We start from the raw sequence: 22801 nt of genomic DNA on the forward strand, positions 1-22801 counted from the left end.
TATTTAACCCAAAAATTATCATCGAGGTTATACTTTAGTTTGGTTCGCCAATACTAAACGTACTTAACACGCAGTTTTAGTAAGTGGATAGTTTTTTTCTTTGCTCAGCATGACACATGTATTTAAATTACAATAACTAAAATTTGTTGTTCATTTATTTATATTTGTAAAAAAATCGCATAATTAATTGTGCACTTTCGATATTTAAAAAAAGAGTTGCCTTTGATTAAAAGAAACTGACGAGCGGTACAGGGCTGTAATTACAATGGAGATAGTGAGCAATTTCTGTGTTTTTTAGTTAAATTATGGTGAGGAATAGGATTCTGTAGGTTGTAAATAGCTAAATAAAAGGTACGATTCGATACAAAGTTCATCATTCAAAATTTCCAAAGAGTTTTCTGAGAATTTCGATCACAATCTGGGTTTCGCAAATACACTGAAGACGAAAAATGATGTGATGAAATCGGAATTTGCAGTCGTTCGAAAAAGAAAAATCACATGGACAGACCAGATGCCGTACTGTGGGACAGGTTTTGCAAATGTAAAGTTTGCAAGAGTCGAGAATTCTCCGTGTAAAGCTCCATGATAAGCATGTCAGAGGCGGCCAATTTGTCCTTCTGTGAAGACAAATCCAACAGTTCCAAAACAAAACAAATCAAATCATTTTTCCTTATTGAGTTGGTTGATTGGTCACCTCTCCCTCACCAATCAACAGCAAAGACTTGTTGCTTCATGACTTTGCGTACCGTTTGTTTATGTTGAAGCGACATCTGACGTAATGCATCTTCAGAAGTCTTCATCATCGTCTCAAGGGTAGTTATCTCTGCATGGTGTTGAGCTTTGGTATCTGAAAGAAAAAATGTTGATAACAATGATGAATCATTATTCAAAAATACACAGCATTTCACATCGATGTTTTTGAAGTTCAGTTTTCTCTCTAGGCTTTAGTGAATTCATTTACCAAACAAGATTTGTTCTGTACGAAGTTTTTGGCACTGCAGGGCGTAGTAGAGTTCCCTGCAACGCTGCTCCTGCTGCTTCAAACGACAGTTGAGAGATTGGAAAACGCTTATATCGACACGTGAAGCTCGATGAGGCTCAGATGTTCCGCTGTTTAATGATGGAGATCTCCTCAACTGAAATGGCCAAACAATGTAACAAACGATAAATAACTATAATATAAATTAATGCAAATCAAGCTTCAACTTTACGGATGAAATTAATCACTAACCAGTTTCTTCTTTTTTTTATCAATTAATCAATAACCAGTTTCTCAATCCCTTTTTTTCCCTTTTTTTAAAAATATTATTATATATTTGAATCCGAAACGGGCATTAGTACCTGTCTACCATCGACGACGCCATCTATAGTAGATTCGAAAGACTTGCAAGGTGACAGGGATGCTGGTGACCGTTGATTCTTGGCCCAGCCTCTGCTTTTCAATGGAGAATAGCCCGGAGGTAAGATGCCCGGCTTGGGAGTCGGTGACAGAGGTCGGTTTGAATGAGGACTTGGAGGTGACTTGGATGCAGGCAGCAATTCCCGCAAATTTTCCAATTTGATTATTAACTTTTCCTCTCGTTCAATCGCTTCGGCCAACAGCAATTTCGTCGATTGAAGATCGGCCGTCAGCTGATCAGCTTCTTGTCGGCACCTGATCGTTTCTAATTCTTTTTCATTCTGCATTTGTTCTAGCTGCGCTTCGAGCTGAGCAATTTGTTTGATTTGAGCTTCGCTTTCTTCCTCTAAATCGTTCAGCTGCTTTTCCCAATTGGCTCTCTCTTCTATGGTCGAAAGGCTACTCGTGCTCGATGTATCACCCTGTCCGAGTAGCTCCTCGTATTCTATGACGAAATAATAGCACTGGTAAAATTCATTGGAACGTTTGTCACTCTATCTGAATTACCTTTGATTTTCAGCTCGAGTGATCTAAACTTCTCGTCCGTCGAATCTCTTTCCTGATCGTAGATTTCTCTTTCTTCTTCTAACTTTGCCTAGAAATGAAATGCAATTTAAAATCACTCTACCCCAACGCGAAATGTAATAATACCTGCCAGTAGTCATCAAGTCGATCGAATTCCGTTCGGAGCATATCCAATCGGGACTCTAAATCACGTCGATCTTCCTCTAATGCATTTTTCTCCACCTGATTTCTCTGTTTCTCATCTTCGAGGTCACGAACTAGCTGCTTGATTCGCTGTTGAAGTAATGCCGTTTCAAATTCGACCTTCTCTTCCATTCGCTCTTCCGCCTCTTTTTGCTCCATTTCCAATTCCTCCTGCTGACGCCTGACCTTAAGGCGCAGCTCTTCGTTATCGATCAATATCTTCACAATCTCAACTGTGGCCAGAACCAAATAAAAACAATTATGATCACTTGAAAAGGCGAAAGTGAGAAGAAACAAGTTTTTGCAAAAACTACCTTTAACGGAGTCGAGTTCGTTTTCCAGCGTTTTGCACTGTTTCTCCAATTCTTCGACTTTGGTGGAACTTTCTTCCGGCAGTGTCGAGTCGTGTTCGCAATCCCGGCTCAATTCTTTCTCAAGTGCGGCATCCAAATCGGCCAGGGCCTCGGTTAGGTTCTCCTAGCAAAGAAAACAAGCAATGCCGTATAGAATGACAACATGACAGATGGTGCGAAACCCAACAATGCTTTCACACGAATTGTTCAGGGTGCAGCGTTTGCGCAAAAGAGCGTCTAGTCTACAAATGCAGGTTTTAGGTAGGGTAGAAATAGGTCAATAATGGGGGTTCGTGTGAACTAGTTTTTACGTTGTTGGTAGGGTAAAAAAACAAAAAACAAAATGAATTGCGATTGATAAGCTGTCTGGCATTGCAGAGAGACTAATAAGAATGAAATTGAAAAAGAAATTTAAAAAACACAATGGCCTTGACATCAAGAGAAAGTCAGGTGTTAATTATGTTCTGAAAAGTCAGGTGTCAATCGGGCACGTGTCTTATTTGTAAGGTTAAAAGAGATTGGTTGGACAGGGATGCGTTTGCTTTATGTGTGTTTGGTTATGATTTTTGTTTTGTTTTTTTTCGTTTGTTTTGTTTAATACCCGTAGTAGTTGAAACAGAGGGGTTAGTTCTGGCTGTACGTGCAGCTAACGGCCAATCGAAGAATATCCGCAATGAAATTATTCCGGGTAGAAAAGCAGAGTCGAAGCCAAATAAGGAAAGAAAACGGTTGATAATACAATCAAACGTTGAATAATTTAAGCAATCATAAAAACAAGAGAAGAAAAAACAAAAAACAGAAAAATAAAAAAAGGCTAGCGATTTGTCCTCGCATTAAAAAAAAAAACTCGTTATTTCGCATCTTTTTTTTTTTTGTTTGTTTGTTTTGAAGGGGTTCTTACGTATTCTTCCTGTTTGGAGTCCTTGGAATGGACGCGTTTGAGCTGCTGGCGCACCTCCTTCAATTCCATTTCATGTTCAGCTTCCATGACCTGAAATCGCAATCAAAAGCATCAAAATTCAATCAATGCGTCGATAAAAAGCGAGCAAAAAGAACACGCACAACAGGTTGTTTTAAGTTTGAACTTACTGTTTGAAGTTGAACTAGATCCTCGTTCCTAATTTGCGTTTCGGCCAATTGAGCTTCGAGGGCCGAGAATTTGAGCAGGTGTGACTCGAACAAACTGCGTTTCTCCTCCGCGTGTCTTTCCTCTTGCTGGAGCAATACGTTGCGATACTGGTTCTGCAGGGTGGCCACACTGTCGTTTCCCTATTGAAATCAAATAAGTTGGTCATACAACATGCGTTTTCATTCAAAGTTTGAAGAAATCAAGAAACCTCTAGGAATTCTTCGACTATTTGGAGACGCAATTTTTCAAAGACACGTTTCAGCTGTTCTTTAATGGTAGATGCTCCAGTGTTAACGACAGGCCCAGACGACGTTTGATGCTTGACTTCTTGCAATTGGGCTGCCAAACTCTGATCGTTACTCACATTGTTTCCCCCTTCTTTCCATCCGTTCTGCGCCAATGGAATACCAGGAAGAAAAATAAAAAAGAATCAAATCATCAACAAGTTCTTTTGGGGAGGCACGAAGCTGTAAACGTCCACTTGATGGTGACACACATACTTGATTGTCAGATAATGGACGGGGCGATTCCTCTGAACTGCAGTGTCCCGTTCCCGCCTCCTTCTTGCGGACTTTGCCCGCATGATCTTCCACTCCCAATTCTTCCTCTTCGCCGTTGCGTCGTTTGACCGCACCAGACATTGTCGGCTCTGAACGCCATGCTGGACCTAATCCGACACACTCGGTCCTAATGCATCGTATTAAACAAATCAGCCACAGCGTTAGAGACGCATTATCGTTAATTAGGCAATAAAAAAGGGAAAAGGCAGATAATTAAAAAAAACCTTGCGGCTGCCAACTGTCCCCGAAGTAATTCGATTTCAGCTGAGAGCTCATCGGTGCGGTCACGTAGCTGAAGGTTCTCGGCTGACATTCTGCTTAACTGTTCAGTGAGGGAATGGCGTTGGCTTTCTTCCAAAGCTTCACAGCGTGACTCTAATTCGGCCATCTGTATTCGACATAATGCAATAATGAAAGTTTGTACGAATGGGGTGATTAAGTATCGTGGCAAAGAAAGCCAACTTAATAATGAAAAATCGAACGGAGCACGTAAACAAGTGTTCAGTCAATCAATTTAAAGAGGTCAGAGAAATAAGCTTTACCAAGGAAACACCGTCCAGCTCCTGGATGAGACGACCGTTGGCCCTTTCGGAACTAGCAAGTTTTTCCGTCAGATTTGCGTTTTCGGCCGACAATCTCGCGTTATCCTGAAAGACGGATCACGTTGCAAAAAGAAAAAAAAAAAATTGACATTTCTTTATTGTCACCCATCAGCGAAAAATGATAAACGACGCAAATGATCATCTCGCCAGACTGGTGCCTGTTGCAAACGTCGTCCAGCATTTTGGAAGCCATTCAAGAAGCACGACAACTCGTCGTTGACAGATGTTTACAGATAATCTCTCGTGGCCAATTTTGTTCGTTAGCTGACCGAGGCGTCTGGAATGTTTCACACGACCTTCACGTGTGAGGCGAGACGTCATAATTTTTCCTTCAAAAAACTCACCTCGCTCATCGTTTGCATCGACTCTTTGAGTCGTGATTCCTCTTCCTTCGTTTGAAGCAGCTGTTGTTGCCGTTTGTCCAAGTCTCGTTGGAGCTGACTCACCAGCTGATCGCGATCGGCCTGAGCAACCTCTTGAACCAAACGCAGCTGATCGGCGTGTCGCTGCTCCAACTGCCTATTTTAAGACAAACGAGTCACTATTTGTGTTTTTATTTACTTCAACTTTTAATAGTCTATACTTGAACTGTGTCCGTCGGATCGTCTCCTGTTTGGCGTGGTTCTCGTCAACTTCTTGGGCCAGTAAGGACGACCTCTGGTTAGCCTCCTGTAGGTCACTTCGGAGTTTCTCGCACTCGCGGCTGGCGTGTTCCACTGTCAGGCTGTGTGTCGAACGACAGCAGATACACAACAAGCCAACAGAGCACACGCAATGTGGGGGAGAAAAAGAAAAGAACAGAATTAGAAAAAAAGAAAGGGGGAAGACTGAAAATACGTTGGCGTCTAATTATGGAAATTTTGTGTCCCAACCCTAGCTCCAACGTTTCCACAACTCACGGTGGGACGGCTGTAACGTCTTGTATCAACACATCAAGGCCATTGGGCCCATGCCAACGAAAAGAAAAAAAAAAGCTACATGTTTTCGCATAAAACTGTACAATGCATTACAAGTGGCTAGCGCACGATACCGCTCACGCAACTTGTATAACGTGAAAACCCCAAAGAGAATACAATTTAAAAATCGAAGATATTTGTTCAGCTATAATCAATATCCTGTTTGTGGTTTTTACGTTCCGTTTTCTAACTTCAATTTGAATTTTGAGTAACGAAAACTGATCAAAAGATTACCGAACAGAGGAGAGTTCGTGTTGTATGAGTAAGACTCCCGCGTGCAAGGCAGCGCCACTCGGTCCGCTGTTGGCCAGCAAACCATTCTCCAATCCGGCATTCATTTCTTCTTGGAGAGCGCAGACGAGTTCGCGAAGGCAAAGTCTTTTGGACGGATGATGGCGGAAGCTAAGAGCATCCAGGAGGGACGACGCGTGAACAACGCCCAGGGAACGGAGGCATTCAACTGTGGCATCGTAAGTTGCAAATCTATTGACACAAATAAACAAAAATTGATGTAATAAAATCATAAAAACCTATAGAGCCATTGAACATCTTGTTTTACGACACGAAAAGCGTGTCGACACGTACGCAAATTATGTTAAGCATTCCAACCATTATTTGTAACCTCCCCCTGGAATTTAGGATACATTTCACCTTTGGAATTTCAGAAAGTAACTGTACCCAGGAAAAAAAAAATTTGGACATCGATGGAATTATTTAAAAAAGAAATCCACACGGTTACCGAAACTAGAAACGCTGTTCGCAGGATGGTTGTTATGTCAGGCGAGAAATGGATATCATCATCTACCGTAAGATCGCGAGTCTTTTTTTTTTTTCTTTTCTGGTAGAGTAGACACATGACTGTAGCGATCCTCAACAGATGTCTGTGTGTTTTTGTGGCGGATTTGTTTTCTAGCTTCGGGTTCGAGAATCAAACCGCGGGTCGCAGTGCGAAAATGCAGTTGTAGGCAGAACAAGTACGGAGGAGCTAAGAAACCGAAGGTGAAAAAAACTAATGACAAAACCGGATGCGACAATTATTAATTGTCGCCCAGTGAAAGCCAAGGCTACACGCCTTTTTCGCATTACCGCCTTTTTCTTCTTCATTTTACTAACGTTATTTTCAGGTACACTGACAGTGGGTAACGGCCTTGGCGCATCCTTCCTTCTCTAATAACGACAACAAATGCCTCAGGAGAGGCAGAACAAAGAACTCTTGAGTTTCCCGTCGACTGCCACGTCCGTTGCTAGGTGACGCTCGTCAACACAAATGTCAAAAACTTTTTCAAGCATGGTGCATAACTGTATAACGTGAAACAGGAGATAGCAACATTCTAGTGCACAGGGGGTGACTCACGCGTCTTTTGCATCGAGTTACGAGGCCACTAACTGTTTAAAAATTTATAGACTAATGTGGACCTGAATCTCCCTCCCCCTAACAATCATTTTTTTCATTGAGTACGTTTTTATTAGGTAAATTCGCTCTTCATGACTAAATTTACAACTTGAATCATGATTTCAGGACACGCGGTATCAAATAACTTAGTTTGGCAGCTATAGCATTCAACAATGGGTGATAAAAACAATGCAGGACCTCCTGTCATACACTTTTCTTCTTCAGTGGACACTGAACATGCTGGTACCTTGTCAACCACAAGCTGTAACATATATCCTGCCCTGCCCTTAGAAAACCCAATTTTACTGCCTGGATGTAATGGTATTTACAATAAAAATAAATGTACAACAAGTTTTAGTGAAATACTTCGGCTTTGACAGGCATTAGTGCTGGATCACCAATGACACCCAGTGCTCCCCGAAGAATGGGCCACTTTTCTGCATTGCCAAGAGTCAATCTGCCTAATATTCGTGTCCCTGAGATGATGGATATCAGTTCATATATCCCCACTATCAAGCCACCTGCATTCTTGAAGGATGTATACAGTTTCCCCATTCAAGTTGGAGATCATGTCAACAGAGAAGTACGCAGCATAGGGAACAACATTAACAAAGTAAGATTAATGCAAAGAATAAATAGGGGTTCCAAAGGGAGAAATTGAAAATATCTGCTTTTGCAATTTAGATCATAGACCGGGGCGATGTTTTTCTGCAGAAACCCCCACCTTTGCCAGAATTTACAAACTGGAGCATTTTCGGTGCACTATTTTCCATTTTCGGGTCCTTTTTTGACCACGGTAGTGATATCGCTGCAGCTTACGTGCTATGGGACGAGCCAGATTCGATATGGTGGTTTTCGCTCACCGTTACTTTGATTGTCGTACCAACAATTTTTGTGAATGCTTTCAGTCTTTACTGGTATTTACAAAATAAGCTCCTAATTAATTTTCACCCTATATCTACATCGTGAAATTGCACAGGTACTGCAACGAAGATTATCAAGCGTCTCGACGCATGTTCTCTAACTCATCGCGGCCCGGATTCTCTAAATGTTGGTGGGTTTTTCGCATCATCGTACACATTCTTCTTTTAGGTCCTATATTCAGGTGATACAATGTCATTTTGAACATCCTGTCGGGTTGGTAACGTAACCGGGATCCCTTTTCGAACAGATACATCGATTTACTTTACTATGGGGTTAAAAGTCGCAAGTCCCGGCTGCAAAGAATTAACGTTCAAGGGCCATACTGTCCTTGGCCAAAGCAACAAGCTGAAATGAAGAAGCAAGTGGAATATTACAACCTGCTTTTACACGAAGAACGGGATATAGCCATCTTGGAGCTTATGCACAGTTTCATGCAAGACGCTCCCCAATTAATATTGCAGCTTTACATTTTGGCAAAACGCCCGCCCCAAAGTACAACAGGAAACGATTACATTATCACGGGTAATCACCATTCATCTTTCCGTCTTGTTCTGAATCAAACGCCTCATGTGAATTAATTCTTCTGTCGTAAATTTACAGTCTTGGTTCAATCGGTTTCATCGTTATCATCTCTAATGGCGTTGGCGTGGTCCCTGACATCTTATCAGAGAACTTTACGTTACGCTGTCCCGGATAAGCCTCAAATGAGCGTGGGCGGCTCAGCATCTACTTTTCTTTGGCACACCTTTCAGGTTGCCTCCCGTGTCCTAGCCTTGGCCCTTTTTGCTAACGCATTCAAACAAGAGGTTTTTATTGCACTGGGCGGACACTGGGCACTCATGATTGTTTGGATTTTAGCACAGGTACAATCCATACATATAAAATTACGATATAAAGTTAAAAGGCGTGGACTCTTTTCCCTACAGCGCACAAATTTTTGTGGAACAAATGACGGAAAGCGGAAACACTGCGAAGAATTCTTTTACAATGTCGTTGTTGGATGGATGTTCACGTTTGTCATGATCAACGTGAAAGCGGCAGCAACAAGGGTCAAGTATTCTGTTTATTACTTGTTGATGGCGGCTGAAAATACTACTATGATTGTCCTATGGTTTCTGCAACCTGAGAGTGATAACCATTGGTACCACTTGCCCGCACTGATCGGTACATGTGTCTCATTTGTTCTTGGTCTGTTTTTTATGTTCCTCTACTACACACGCTATCACCCGGATGGCAAAATGCCCAAGAAAAATGAATCTGCAAAGTTGTTTTAATTGCAGGAAAGCGATTCTTTTCTGTGTCCCTCCGCCTTATCGAATCTTTTCGCATTTTACTCGTACTATCTTGTTTACATTATCTGATACATTTTTATCCTAACTTACTACGTGCCCTGTCATCTGAATAAAAATGGTAAACATATGGAAATGCACGACTTACCCCGTTCCAGCTGGATCAATATTGGAGAATAAAGCCATTGTCGACTGCGAAGGCATCATGAGCATTTCGGAACGTACTGACGACCCGTTATTCCGATTGGAAGATCCGATCCCCCAGTTATTTGGCTCGTAGTTCTAAAATAAAACCGTAACATTGGATAATGGAATTTACGAATACGTCTTCGACTTGTAAGCTTGCATTGTACATACTTCGGATTCTATAGGTCCATCCCCTTTCCCGGGTCTCACATTTTGGAAAAGATGCAGAAATTCGCCAAAGCTGATACGACCATCGTGGTCGAGGTCAAGTTTATCAAAGAGCTGTGCAATCACCTTTAGAGAAACCAAGAGTTTTACTGACCATATTCAAGGTAAATTGACATTGGTCACCTCATCTGACAGTTTCTCCATTCCGATACATTCACACACAAGTGCTAATTGAGATTGATCTAGATAGCCATCTTGGCCAACACCAAGCTTTCCCCATGTCGTTCTCAAGTAATCTTCTTCACTTTCATTTAAAGATGGGGGAGAATGGTGGTCTTCAATGTGAAAATTGCTATTTTTTTCTGGTACTTCCATAACTGTTTCAATAATTTAAAAAAATGGAATGAGGCAGGAATGTTGTTTCTCGTTTATCTGTCACAGCCACATGCCAAGGATGACAACCTTCTATGTTCAGACCCTGAAAAAAGCTTCAAACAAGAAAAAAAAAAATTACAATAATCAAGTAAATTATAGTAAGGGAATGAATCGACTATCAAGGCTACACATGATATGGTATCAATAGTCCAATATTCCCACGGAAAAGTCCAAAAAAATTACTAGCTTTATCGCACGACGGCATGTACAAGTAACACTAACATGCTTTCCAACTTTCGACATAACTCCAAAACACCGAAACCGACACTGCGACAAAGCTGCTAGAACAATGAGCAGAAACATGAGCTAACTTACACATTTGGATTTAGAAAACGAAAGCTTGGCATGTATGTACAGCCTTCTCACTAAGTCTGACAGCAAACGACTGATAAAAAGTGAAAAAAAAAACTGTAAACTATAACAAAGCTGCCATCTAGCTGCAACCTTCGTGCTTTTTACCGCGGGCAAGGGCCGGAAATGAAACATTTTGTGTTCCGAAAAAAATAAAAACCTACACGGATACCACCTGTGTGGCGGCCTTCCTTCCGTTGCTTTCAGTTAAAGTTTCCTTTCTTTACTTACAATGAAAGTTTAAACTCCTAGGCGTCGTGTATTTAATTAAAAATGAGTAAAGGTTTAACTTTTAAAGGCAAACAAACTTGCAAAATCGATGTATTGATTAGGAAAATGAACAAAGAAAACTATATCTTCACATGTTATCGCTGAGCTGTGACCGGCTCACTCACTTAATCTATGAATGGCGTGTTGCTGTAAAGTTTACCAAGGCACAATTACCTGAAATAGTAACCTTTTGTGTCGACTAGGTCTTTATAATGTCATGCAGGTTATATTGTGTGTCTATAATAGCATCACGTCTAAAAAAAACGTGGCCTACATAGCCGTTCAAGCTAGGACAAACCAAAAGGACGAAATGAGTGGAAGGGGAGTGTCCTTTTCTTTCAGCAATTTTTGCGAGCTCTAAATAAAACACTGTGCGTACCAAAGGTACAGACAGCGAGAAAGAACAACAACAAAAAAATATTCGACAGGGATGTGGAAATACTAAGTTACGAGTGAGAGTTACGAAAATTCGAAATTGCCAGCCACTGAGAAACAATGAAAAGAAAGGTAAGTTCTAGTGTAGTTAAATTGGCGTGACTATTCGCTTCCATGAGTTCGACGGTATCATTCTGGTCGGATCGCGAAGCCTTATATACACAACTGTAAAAGGATTGACATTTGGAAAACTAATCTTCTGTTCCTCTTTGTTCGCTTTTTTCCAGTAAACGTACGTATTAGACATAAAAATTGGCTTTAAATATTTAAAAAATTTTATGGACATGATTATCTTTTACAGGATTTCTGGTAGGAAAAAATAGACAAGCAGGATTTGGAGGTCAAATTCCTATTTATGGATGCATTTGCACTTGGACATTTCGCAATCGTGGTTACACTAGGTAATTTTGCAAGACGTTGACAGTTGCTTTGCTAAGCCCGTGGATTATTGCCAACAATTCTTTTTATATCTCTTTCTCTTCTTCTGTTTTCTTGAAATAATATTTTGAAATCTACTGAGCCATGTACATAACAGTTCACAATGACTAGCTTTACTTTAACTGTCGCATAAGTCAGTCAATTTCAACTAGTTCGTGTGAAAATGGGAGATCATTTGGTTTAAAGCTAATTGAAATCAGTGGAGCGAAAAGATTATGAAAAAAACGTATAAAATGAGAATAAAATAAGATAAAAAAGAATTTACGGTTCCTCTCCTTTTTGTTGGACGGATGTTTGGTTGATTAACAACTCATGGAAGGAAAGGGATTGCGTGTTCCACATGGATTCTTCCGGCTGAAGTTTTGTATCGCAGACCTGAATTGCCCAACATTAACCGAGTTAAGTGGCCATGAATGTTCGTCCCCACCAGCAGCTATTACGACTAGAACCCCGAGGATGACAGCAGCCACGAATGTAATGCCACATCATTAATATTTCTTCTCTGCTTTGCTTATTATTTTTGTTGATGCCATTGGTTGGATCTGAACATCAAAGTACTGATTGATGTCTTTTAAAAAATCTTATTTTCTCTCATATTTTTACTGTGTTTATGGAAGCTTAAACTTCAAGGTTCTTTAGAAGCAGTCACTGCTAGTTATTCATCATCGTCAACTCTTGTTTACTGCCACGTATACATAACACCACGTAGAAAGAAAAAATAATCAAAATAACCAAAGCGGGATGGGGAAAATGGTGAGCGAAGGTTCAAAATTAGAAATTGACACCAAACAACTCACATGTCATCACATTCTATCACAGCCCAGCAACTGCCAACGACGCGAACTCGATTCATCAGCGGGTACACCACACGAAACAGAGGAAACTGTTTGGCTCATTACCTCAGCGGCTTTCACTTGAAAGATGGTCATATCGTTGTAAGTTTACATAATCCTAGGGTTCATTTCGAAATGCTGCTGGCCAAGTTTTCGCGAACCAAATTCAACCCGTGTGATTTGTGACGACGCCACATTTTGCTAAACCATTTGGTAGGGTAGTGGTTTTCGTGGTCGTTCTCATGTAAATCAAACCACACGTCATGAGATTTCTTCTAGCTCGTTATATGTGTACGTTGCATTTTCTCTCAGAGTGCAGCGACCCTTTTAAATTTGTTATTTTTCTGTCCTCTAATATCCTGTCTGTGGTTTTTTTCATTTCGTGATCACAGAAGAAATAAAAAATGACAAAACCTTCGCTAGATGGCGTTAAGACTATTACAATGAAATATCAATATAGATGGCGCTGAAGGCACTGCAAGGAGAATTAATATTTTGGCGCGAACCGACCATCTGTTTCGGGGCGGTGTGTCGAGAGCCTAAATTTAGATCTTTTTCTACTGTGACAACGATTGAACAAACCCGAGTGAACATGAGGAAGAAGCGGAAGGAAAAGACGTGGAAACCAAAAACGAAGAAGGAACTGGAAAGATCACTCCGCTATTGGCGGATAAATGTGCCCCTCGCTGTTGGTGTTCTCGCAGGCCGGTGCATGTGTTGCTCGATCAGTGAGTCTTCTGCTGCCCAACTCGTAACACGTGTTCCACTCTCGTCTCTCGCCTCTCTTTGTATATCTCCGATTGCTTGTCTCTTCCAGCTCTGTCGGTTTCACCAGAACGACCGAGTCGGAACTACCTCCGCTATAATCTCAATACCTCCTCTAGAACGGGTAAGTTTCTAATTTTGTCCTTTCGGTCTTTTGCTTTTATTTATTGTCACGCATTTGAAAAACCCCATGTGGGAAACTAAACGGCTCCAATCGGTTTAAGAGGGTTTCCATTTTAATTGCCCCACGTGTAAGACGTTGGCTCCAACTGGAGTTAACCCAGTAATTTGTGACTGAAATTCTTTCGTTGTTGAGGGAAACGCTGCTGGTTTATTAATTCTCGTAAAGTTCGATGTTGATTAAGATATTTGTGTGTGAAAATAGTGAACTATCTCGGTTTATTGGAATCATTTGAAATAATCGACCAACGACCCGGATGTTGGCGCCCGTTGGCGAATACTTTGCAAAAATCAAAACTTTGTTGTTTTATTTTCTTGTTTTTTTGTTCCTTCTCCAAGGAAAGTAAGTAGGTCGATACTATAAAAAAAATTGGCAATTCGCCTCGATGGAACATTGTCCGGTTTTGTTTTCAACACTTTCGTTAATTGAAGACAAAAGTAAAAGCACTGCAGGAACGAACAATTGAATACGAGTTCCCGAGAAACTGCTCGGTTAAAAAAGGGGTAAACAAACAAACATCTTAAACTAATGACTAGGAATTTTCTTGAATTTGCAAATTCCCCTAAATTGAAACATTTTTATTTTCTTTTCACCAGCAAACACAAACAAACACAAAAAAGGAGGGGGTTCTCAAGTGTGGGAGGTGCAAGTCACGTGGTTTCTGCACAAGTCTTGCCCGATTTAGAACGGCCATTTTGTTTTTGTTGTTTTATTCTTTTGGCGCTCGAAACTTGGTCTAAGTTTTGTCTTCCTCTTTGGCCGTTCTAGACAAAACGAAAGAGACAAGACTAGACGCTCTAACTGACCACGTAGATTGTCTTTTCCCAGATTAGTTCGAATGATGACATTGTCAATGATCTCAAAACAATTTTTTTTTTTAACACTCATCCAATTTTGGGGAAGGGATGGATTCCAACTAAATGTGTTCCGCCGTTAAATGTCAGATCTTTATTTTCACTTTTTTGTTTTATTTCGTCAACATTGAAAAATGTTGTTGTGTGGATTTGATTGTGATGCGCGTATCCGGTAATCATTCAACCTAGTTTGTTAAAACAAAGGCAAATCGCAGACAATGTGTTGTAGTAAGGAAGTCTTGGGAAATTTTGCAAAACTCCGCGCATTGTTGTTTGTACTATTGCGTACGTTCTGTCGAGCCAGTTCAACAACCTTTTATATTTACCCTGGCCGCATTTTAAAAACAACAAAAGTGTACACTATGTCGGGACAGCAAAAAACGTTCTCACGCCGGTCGTTTTTGTTCCCCCACCCCCTCTTTTTTTTCCCCCCCAAGACATTTATAAATTAAAACAACTGTTCTCGAACATGTAAATTCTCATACTCGTCGTATGTATTTCTTTCGATCGTCGTTCACAAGTTGAGTCTTTGTGGTTTGGCAGTGCTGTAGTAAAAAAAAAAAAAAAAAAGTCGGCCGTCTGCCATTTATTTTTGGTTTCTGTTTTGAGGCGTGCGTTCGTGGTCTTGGAACAGGCAAAAAAACTAATTTCGCGCGACCGGCTCTTACCGGTGGGATGGCAACCAGCAAGAAGATCAGCAAGAAAAAGACAAACCTGCCAAGAAAGCGATCAGATGTTATAATAATAGATGGAGGTGTGTAGTAAAAAAAAACCCGCTCGTCCCCCACCAACCAACACAACGATGAGATGTTTGCAAGCAACAACTTTTGTCCAGCTAAAAACATTTTTTTTTTTTTGGTGGATGGCACTAAGGTAGTCGTTTGCCCCGCTATTATTTATTTATTTATTTTTTCATTTAATCATCAAAAGATGGCGTCTTAAAAACAGCAAAAAAAAGTCCTAAATATCGGCCAAGTTTATTTTTTTTCTCAGCCAAACGACTATGTTTATACGAATTCTCAAGGTCAGGCCAACACCTCCGGATGGTCGTTCATTCAATCACGAAGGCCGTCTAGCGTGAAACAGAAAAAATATCCGGATACACAAGTTGTTGTATTATGCTGGACAGCTCGCGAAGAAAAAGAAAAACTGTTTTTTATTTTTTAAATCTATTTTCTCCCGGCTCTTGATGGTGTTTCAGCCAAAACACGATCGGCATATTTTTTTTTATTTTAATTTTATGAACGCCTTTGGGAGGCCCTGTCCGCGGGAACTTGACGATTCGGTTATAGGGTGGCGAGGCTAAATTTAGTCAGCAGCCACCCAAAGTGTTTGTTTCCTCAATTTTCTTTTCTTTTTCAGAAAGCTCAAAAAAAAACAAAAAAAAACAACAAAATTGGCCACGTATGAATGACGTATTGAAATTTCGAAATCGGAAATATAAAAACAGGTCCAAACAAGAATTTAAAGCAATGATTTCTGAGTGACTGGTGTTCAAATCGTTTCTTCTTTTTCCCTCGCTCACTAACCTTTCATGTCTTGGATGTTGGGTGGCGTCCAACTTGTCGCTTCATTCGTCCACTTCAAATGTGTTTCACTATCGTGTTCATCTTCTTACCGGCATATTCTCGTACGCAAATGTTTTGTTTTCGTCACGCACGAATTTGCGACTTATTTTTCCCGATTTTCCAATTCCTTGGTACCGCCAAAGACTTTTGCTTGTTGTTGTGTAGCGAGGGAGGTCATTTACTTGGGAGGGAAAACCCAACATGAAAAACCCACGTGCCACTAATGAGAGTCTTGTTGAACTTGTCCCAGGTTTCATTTTTCACGGAAAACGCTTAACGGAAATATACCGACGTACGCAAAAGAGCCACAGACTCGGCGACCTTTTCCCGCTTTGTTGGGGGGATCATTTGGCAAACAATCTTGTCACAGTCGTTTGGTTTCACTCGTTTCCACGTTTAATCAATAAGAAAAATTGTATTTTCTTTTTGATTTATTGAGACTTTCGTGTGACGTAACATTTCACGAATGGCTAATCCCGACAAAGCCTCCTTTTTTTTAGGGGGGAGGGCTTAATATTTGATTTATGATTTTATGGTTTGAAGAAGAAGAAAAATTTTTCTGTTCCTCTCAAAGATTTTTGTTTTATTTTGTTTTAAATCCCGATCTTGACTGGAAATAGCGCGGGCGGTGTCTAGTCAACCGGGTCCTGCGCGCACCCATCATCCCCCTTACGTCTTATGTAAAAATAGTCCCCCAAAGGAAGATGGAAAGAAAATGAAAATAGTGGCACTGGTCACAACGCAAAGGCTTTTTCCTGATTCTTTTCCATTTTTTTTTTTGTCGTGTTGGACGTTCGATACATTTGGCAGGTGACAATGTGGGTCGGGACCTTTTAAAAACATTACACCTTGTTACTAAAACAAGAAGCGACAACTTCCTCCGGCTGGTCCTTCTCCTTATGCCAAGTGGCATCTCTTTAAAACGACAATCCGAGTGCGTAAAATGAAAACTTTATCAAAACTTTTGGGTTTGGTTGTTTGCCACCGTGGTCCGTTGGCCACCATTTAAATTTGGATATCATTAAAAATGATTATCTTTTTCTAGAAAATGAGACTGTTTGCATTATTCGAAAATCTATTATAAGTCTGACGTAACTGCTGATTACCAACATTTTTTGTTTGTTTTCTGGGACGAAATTAGAATGGCGCTCGTTTCGTAAATGTGCAACTTCTTTTTTCCCCCAACTGTCCAATAAACGAAATGTCGGACAGGTCTGTTTGGGGATGGCGTGATTATATTTATAGCGCAAGTTAAAGGTTTTTTGTTTCTGTCAAGAGATGAAGGATGGATACTTATTCACAATGACGCACGCTCGAATCCATCATCGACTAGCGATTCCAACATTGGTCACGACTCGTCGCTAGTAGTATGCTAGTCGTCCCGAGTTCCAGTACGAAAAGAAAATGAGAATTAGAATTTGGTCTTTTAGTCTTTACATTAGACGAAATTCCGCACTGTGTTTCTTTTTTATTTTGTTTCGAGTGACATTTTGCCAATAATTTGAAAAATGACAACATCTAAAATGACTTAATCAAACAGTCGGGATCGACGACCTTCCTCGTTACGCGCGTGCAAAGAGTTCAATTGTTAGAGCCAACAAAAAAAAAAAAACGAATTAGGGATCTACCTGTGGCGGATGTGCGTAACGCGTGCTTTTTATTAGCTGTCCAACGTATCGAACAAAAATGCTTGAAAACAATTTTGCTGCTGTCATAAAACCGACGATCGTAAAACAGTCTTTGTGAATGTCAGCCGTGGATGCTTTGCCGGCATCTAAAAATGATGGATGCGTTTGTTTATTGTCGTTCCGGCTGCTTCCGGTTTGTGACAGGGCACGGCTGATTCGATTTCTTCCAGGCCGAAGCTATCTGGAACAACTGTACACTAACATTGGAATGCACTACTCACGCAAAAATGGCTTTTCTCTATGCAGTCGGTTCTTTCCGTAAACTGCTGTTTGTTGGATTTTCCCCGGATTTTCTCCCCTTTTTTTTTTTTAACGATCGAGTCTGGCGCTGCTGGACATTTTTGGAACGTGTCTAATTTTAAAAAACAAAACAAAACAAAAAAACCCTAGAAAATTCCCTTTTTTTGTCGGGTTAGAAGGTTCGATTGGGGCAAGTCTTGCCTGTCCATCAGGTGTCGTGTCGAGCGTGACGCATTCCGCGTTTCGTGTTGCGCACGTGAAATGATGTTGTCGAAGCTATTTATCGATTATCGCTTTCTTGAAAGTAGTTTACACTTTTTCCTATCGTTTCAACTATTTTAAATGTGAAAGTTTATCGTTAGTGTCATCAACGTCCCTTTTTTTCCCTCTCCATTTCTCGTTGCCGAAACCATCCTGTTTGGATCCAATTTCCCCTCCAAAAAAAAAAAATTCTTCCCCTGCACTTTCCTTAGATTTTTTCTTTTTAAAGTTTATCCCTGCTTTCTGAAACAGCTGGTCTTTTCAATTTGTTTGCGATCTTTCCCCATTTTTCTAGATTTAATTAGAGTCATAAAAGTCAGACTTCCTGTTTGTTGAGCGGTAAACTCCTTTTCTTTTAGAGCGATCAATCATGTCGGCAACATGTGTGCACGATCAAGATCTGGGCCTGTCCAAGACCGAGCGCTCATCTGTTGATTTCTTGTGGTGCAAAAAAGAAAATATTAGCAATAGGATCTATTTGCACTCTTTTGCTGGATAAACAAACCGCAAACGTCTGGCTTAAAGAAAACTCGTCGAGGGACCTCGTAGTTTTTGCGTACTCGTATGCCCAACGACACAAGATTAGTGATTCAAATATAGATGTCTTTTCGTGGCTGTATCAATATTTTGAGTGTCGCTCAACTGACACCAGCTGATGGCTTTCACGTTAAGAACTGTCAACACGCATTAAAGAAAGATGCAATTTGTTTGAAATACGACCGTCTTTCATAAGTTCTAAAATATTCAAAAAGCGAACGTGAATCGAAAATAATTCGTGTTTTTTTTTGGTTAAAATTAAAAAAAAAAAAGGTACGCGTTTTCTAAAACTGGATTCGACCGCTGGACCATGGCAGATTGGTGATTGGCTGAAACGGTAGAGCGTGACCAAGCGAAGATTCATTTTCACGGACAAGATCGAGGATTTGTCGCACTTGTTTCGAAAATTGGAAAAGTCAATTCGAAACGAAAATGGCGTATAATTTCCAACACAACAAGTCGCCACAGCCTTTTGGCGGGCGCGGAAAGCAGAGCGACGGTGCTGCATCATCACGCAATATTGGCGTTCCAGCTGCTCCTGCCAGTCCGTTCCGGCCGGCCTCTTCGAGTCCGCTACCCATGGCTCCGCGAATGTCTGCACCGATGGACCTTCACGCAGCCAGTCCGGGACCGATGATGCTCAGGCGACAGCTACTTTCGCCACCGTGCGGCTCATCGGCTTCTCCGCAATCTTCGCCTTGCCCGTCGCCCGTTGCCGGCGCTCGCCTCCGGCCTCATTCCATAGCCCTGACATCAGCGGAAGGTGGTGGTGGCTCTCCTCAACAACAGTTGCAACACTTTTTGGGTACGTGTAACAGCTACAAGCTGCTTGCTTGCTTCTTTTCCGTGATTGACGATGTTGGGGGATTTCTACATTCCATAAATGTATTGACAAGGTTTAGCGCTAGAGGTCACCGTAATCTTCCATCACGTTGCCGGTTTATTTTTATAGATGTCGACGTTTATTTAAGAAGGACAGCCATCAAAGCGCATCGGGGTTACGCACAGCATTATGTCGTTCAATAAAAACATCAATTCGTCAACTTTAATTGATTGGGAGTAAATTTTCGTGTCGAAAACAAATGATTATTTTTTTTTCTTATGAAGGGCTAAATTAGTTGAAATAGCGATTAAATTCAGAGGGCTTGTAAAAGAAATGATGAAAGAATTTATTTCCGGGTTCCTTGAAAGATTCTAGAAACGAAAAAGAACTGACGTCCGTAGACTTTGTGTCGATCCATCACAACAGGCGCCACTCTCCCAATCTGTAGCCGTCGCCGACGTGATTCTACATTTCCAACTTTTATTGGTTTCTGGTCCCTTTGTTTTTATTTCCATCTATTTTTACAAAAGTTCATCGACTTTTGCGTATAACAAACAAACAAACAAAAAAAAACCTAAACCATTGGGCGACGTTTCTTTCTGTTCATTCTGGACGTAATTCCGACAGCATCTTCCATTTAATTTACAATGTACATAATAGAAAGGAAATTTTAAAATCACGCTACCCCTTTAAAGAAAAAAAAAAGATAAATCTCGCTCGTTTCTTGTGTGATGGATTGTCAGTTGATAGGACAAGATTCGGCTTTGATGCGTGCGACGGGATGCTGCCGAAGGATGCGCGTGCGATGGGCGTGAAAAGCCTTGCTTTGGGCATCGGTGATTGTACCGCAGGATTTTTAAAAAATGGGTCGCGTGATTCAACAAGCGAGTGCCGTGATCTCTTTCGTGCATCTTGATGTGATGTTGCCATAAAAATAAGGTTACTCTGGTGGGCTCATTATTAATGGTCAAGGCTTCGTTAATCAGTTGTTCACGTTCACGTTACCTGTAGGCATTTTCCTCTCTCGTTCTAGTAAGGACATGGCTGCGTTAATTGCCATCTAACTAGTTATTTGCTGTTCAATTAAATTTGAATTCGAGGAATATTGCGACTGTATCATCCAAGTCCGAACTGTTTTTTAATTCTGGAAAATGTCCGCTGCTGTCAGATGAAAAGTTTGAGAATACCAAGGAAAAAAACCTATGGGAAAAATGCCCAGTTTTTTTGTCCTTTAGTCTCTTTAATTTTAAAATTTTCTTTCCCCCAACTTCTTTGAATAACTTTGAAAAGATCTCGCTCTCTCTCTCTCTACTTTTCCAGTCTGTCACGTCAGACACACACAACGAAACGTGTATATAAATAGGCAAGCGACCAAGTTTGCTAGTGGCTGTGGCCGTGGCCCTGCTGGCCCATTTTTCACGCGCTCGCCGGTCTTCGTTAAAACGAAGAGGATTTATGCTCTTTCATTCTTTTGCCTATTTTATTGGATTTTATTTTAGGGATTTAACTTGCACCTTGTTACTTTTCAAATGGCCCAGCTCTCCTGTCTTTTGTCTGTTTTACATTTATTTTGTGTTTTTTGTTTTTTTGTTTTTTTTTTTTTTTGGCCACAGGCTTTTTTATTGTGTTTGCCAGCGTTTTTTTGTTTTTTGTTTTTCGTGTAAAATGTAGACCTCCTAGAGCCGGGGTCGTTCCGCTACCTTCCGTTGTCACTTGTCACGGCTCGATTCTATATCCGCTGTTTGACTCTTGGACTGGTGTATTCCTAGAAAATGCAGAGGAAAACACAAAAGCCATTAAATGTTGTTTGAAAACATTGGCATAACATAATCTCGCTAAATAGATGGCGCACGTAAAAAAAAAATGAATGTTTCTAGGTCACTCGTTTTTATGTTTTTAATTCTTGATTTTGAGGTTGATGAACTGTCTTACCTTAAACAGAAGAAAAAAGTTTCACAGAATAATGTACACGTGCTGATTGTTTTGTTTGCAGGTTTCGGTAGCGGATCGCAAAGCGCTTTCCAACCGGTTCCGGCCGTCGTTCGTCGACAGGCCCCGTCAGCCGCTGGCAACGGCCGCAATGGATCTGTTTCACCACGACCGGCTTCTTGGGTATGTTTTTTGTTTCAATATTTTTTTTTTGCTATTTTTTATCAGCAGTTTTAGCTTGCATTTTTTTTTTTGCCTAAAATTTGCATGTTTTTGCGCAATCCCATTTTCTTTAGAAATGTTTACTCTGTTTACTCTTTGTGGCATGTTTTCGTCGATGTCATCCGCACTGGTGAGGTACTCTCGTCTTTTGTTTACATTTTAGATCACCCCTCGATGAAAGTTAAAATTTTTTTTTAAATTAATCATTGTGATTTCGTATGCTAATCAGTCAACTGTCATCCTATGGACTCTTTATCAACTTTCTAGGAAAAACGCACGCACAGTAGATGCCTTTGTGCAATTCTTAAATGGCTACGTTGCATGATAACGTATTGTCATTCGCAGAGAAGACCCTCCAGCCCGCATTTGAAATGATATTCAAATGAGGAACTCTGGTTTGTTGATGCTTTAAGACAATGTCAGTTGTTTATTTTTGTTTTGTTTTTCGAAACATTTATCGGTGACTTGATGCTTTCAAGTTGTCGGTAGATTAACGGACACGACTAGCGCTTTGCGTGCCGTACGGAATTTCCTTTTATTATTTAAATTTCTGTACTGGTAAATAGAAAAAAACATTTTCGACGCATCTTTTTCCATGTGTCTATGGAATAACTTAACCCTATGACCAACCACCTCGTGAGCTGTCACTGATCTTGAATGAAACGGGGAAAAAACCCCATCATTTTAATTTGTAAATGTGATTGTTATTTGTTTGTCTGTAAGTTATTCTTGACGAGCAACAGTACTTATATTTTATCCACCTACAACTTGGTTTTTTTTTAAAAATAGGTTGGAAGTCATTCATCTTCGCACGGACCTGGACCTATGTCACCCAGTTCCGTTCTTTCGGCCGGCTCGTTCGAGTGGGGCTACGTACCCGAACCTGGCCAGCCATCATCAGCCGACATGATTGCCTCACAATCGCAAGACTACATAGACGAACGCCTACAAGAATTTCAGGCCACCATCGTCCAGCTGCAAAGTAAGCGAGCAACGCCAATCAATTAAATATTTGTGCATGCCATCATTAAGTATTTAGCGGAAGCCCGCAAGCAAATTTTTGTTTTGAACACAAAAGAGTTTTGAGGGCGATACATGATGATGATGATATCACCGCACAATTTGTGGTTGCAATCAACAGAGGCTCGGTTCCCTACATGTAGGTGTGTGTGAAAACAATCTGTCAAGTTTGGGGGAAGGGCTGCGCTTTCGAATATTTTGTGTGTGTGTGTGTGTGTGTGTGTGTGTACGTGTGGTACATCGGATTCGCTTTCCGGTCTGGGGGTAGAGACAGCCGGGATTTC

General features: G+C 40.8%; 3 protein-coding genes and 1 long non-coding RNA gene across 11 annotated transcripts in view; 3 read left to right on the forward strand and 1 right to left on the reverse strand.

Annotated features, from left to right (window-relative positions):
- Positions 1–137: 137 nt before the first annotated feature.
- On the reverse strand, positions 138–10549 carry LOC116929234 (ninein). Of its 7 annotated transcripts, none has more exons than XM_045177525.1 (21): positions 10418–10549; positions 9851–10155; positions 9671–9793; positions 9462–9595; positions 5942–6190; positions 5335–5475; positions 5096–5270; positions 4692–4796; positions 4374–4537; positions 4090–4276; positions 3798–3980; positions 3523–3729; positions 3362–3451; positions 3062–3094; positions 2422–2584; positions 2051–2340; positions 1907–1994; positions 1342–1844; positions 962–1136; positions 747–847; positions 138–617 (listed from the first exon to the last, which is right to left on the reverse strand). In XM_045177525.1, the coding sequence occupies exons 2-21, from the start codon at positions 10040–10042 to the stop codon at positions 495–497; spliced, it is 3426 nt and encodes a 1141-aa protein (XP_045033460.1). In that variant the 5' UTR covers positions 10043–10155; positions 10418–10549; the 3' UTR covers positions 138–494. The 7 variants fall into 7 exon arrangements, with proteins under 7 accessions (XP_045033460.1, XP_045033458.1, XP_045033461.1 ...); XM_045177523.1 differs by having other exon boundaries at positions 3062–3106; XM_045177526.1 differs by having other exon boundaries at positions 3550–3729; positions 10418–10548.
- On the forward strand, positions 6913–9449 carry LOC116929235 (XK-related protein 7). Of its 2 annotated transcripts, none has more exons than XM_045177530.1 (8): positions 6913–7162; positions 7227–7415; positions 7481–7713; positions 7785–8017; positions 8080–8205; positions 8272–8546; positions 8625–8887; positions 8951–9449. In XM_045177530.1, the coding sequence occupies exons 2-8, from the start codon at positions 7274–7276 to the stop codon at positions 9296–9298; spliced, it is 1620 nt and encodes a 539-aa protein (XP_045033465.1). In that variant the 5' UTR covers positions 6913–7162; positions 7227–7273; the 3' UTR covers positions 9299–9449. The 2 variants fall into 2 exon arrangements, with proteins under 2 accessions (XP_045033465.1, XP_032792295.2); XM_032936404.2 differs by having other exon boundaries at positions 6920–7162; positions 7227–7421.
- Positions 10550–10688: 139 nt separating the features above from the next.
- Positions 10689–12879, forward strand: LOC116929236. Its single transcript, XR_004397718.2, has 3 exons — positions 10689–11390; positions 11460–12349; positions 12416–12879. It is a non-coding gene; the product is annotated as an uncharacterized LOC116929236 (long non-coding RNA).
- A 292-nt stretch (positions 12880–13171) lies between these two features.
- The window catches only part of LOC116928730 (nesprin-1), a 56201-nt gene continuing 46571 nt past the window's right edge, over positions 13172–22801 (forward strand). Inside the window, 4 exon segments of the mRNA XM_045177522.1 lie at positions 13172–13318; positions 18797–19328; positions 21340–21458; positions 22287–22479. Of these exon segments, the coding sequence (XP_045033457.1) occupies positions 18956–19328; positions 21340–21458; positions 22287–22479 (685 nt within the window). The 5' untranslated portion in view covers positions 13172–13318; positions 18797–18955.

The sequence above is a fragment of the Daphnia magna genome, linkage group LG8 (genome assembly GCF_020631705.1).
Source record: "Daphnia magna isolate NIES linkage group LG8, ASM2063170v1.1, whole genome shotgun sequence".
Lineage (NCBI taxonomy): Eukaryota > Metazoa > Arthropoda > Branchiopoda > Diplostraca > Daphniidae > Daphnia > Daphnia magna.

Excerpts from the sequence above, each read along its gene's own strand:
- LOC116929235 (XM_032936404.2), top strand. The coding sequence starts at position 7,274 with ATGGGTGATAAAAACAATGCAGGACCTCCTGTCATACACTTTTCTTCT. Across the intron at positions 7,714-7,784 it reads TAGGGAACAACATTAACAAA|ATCATAGACCGGGGCGATGT; the intron begins GTAAGATTAATG and ends TTTGCAATTTAG. Across the intron at positions 8,888-8,950 it reads TTGTTTGGATTTTAGCACAG|CGCACAAATTTTTGTGGAAC; the intron begins GTACAATCCATA and ends TTTTCCCTACAG.
- LOC116929234 (XM_045177523.1), bottom strand. The coding sequence starts at position 10,042 with ATGGAAGTACCAGAAAAAAATAGCAATTTTCACATTGAAGACCACCAT. Across the intron at positions 3,107-3,361 it reads ACTCCAAACAGGAAGAATAC|CTGCACGTACAGCCAGAACT; the intron begins GTAAGAACCCCT and ends ATTGGCCGTTAG. Across the intron at positions 1,845-1,906 it reads ACTCGAGCTGAAAATCAAAG|AATACGAGGAGCTACTCGGA; the intron begins GTAATTCAGATA and ends ATTTCGTCATAG.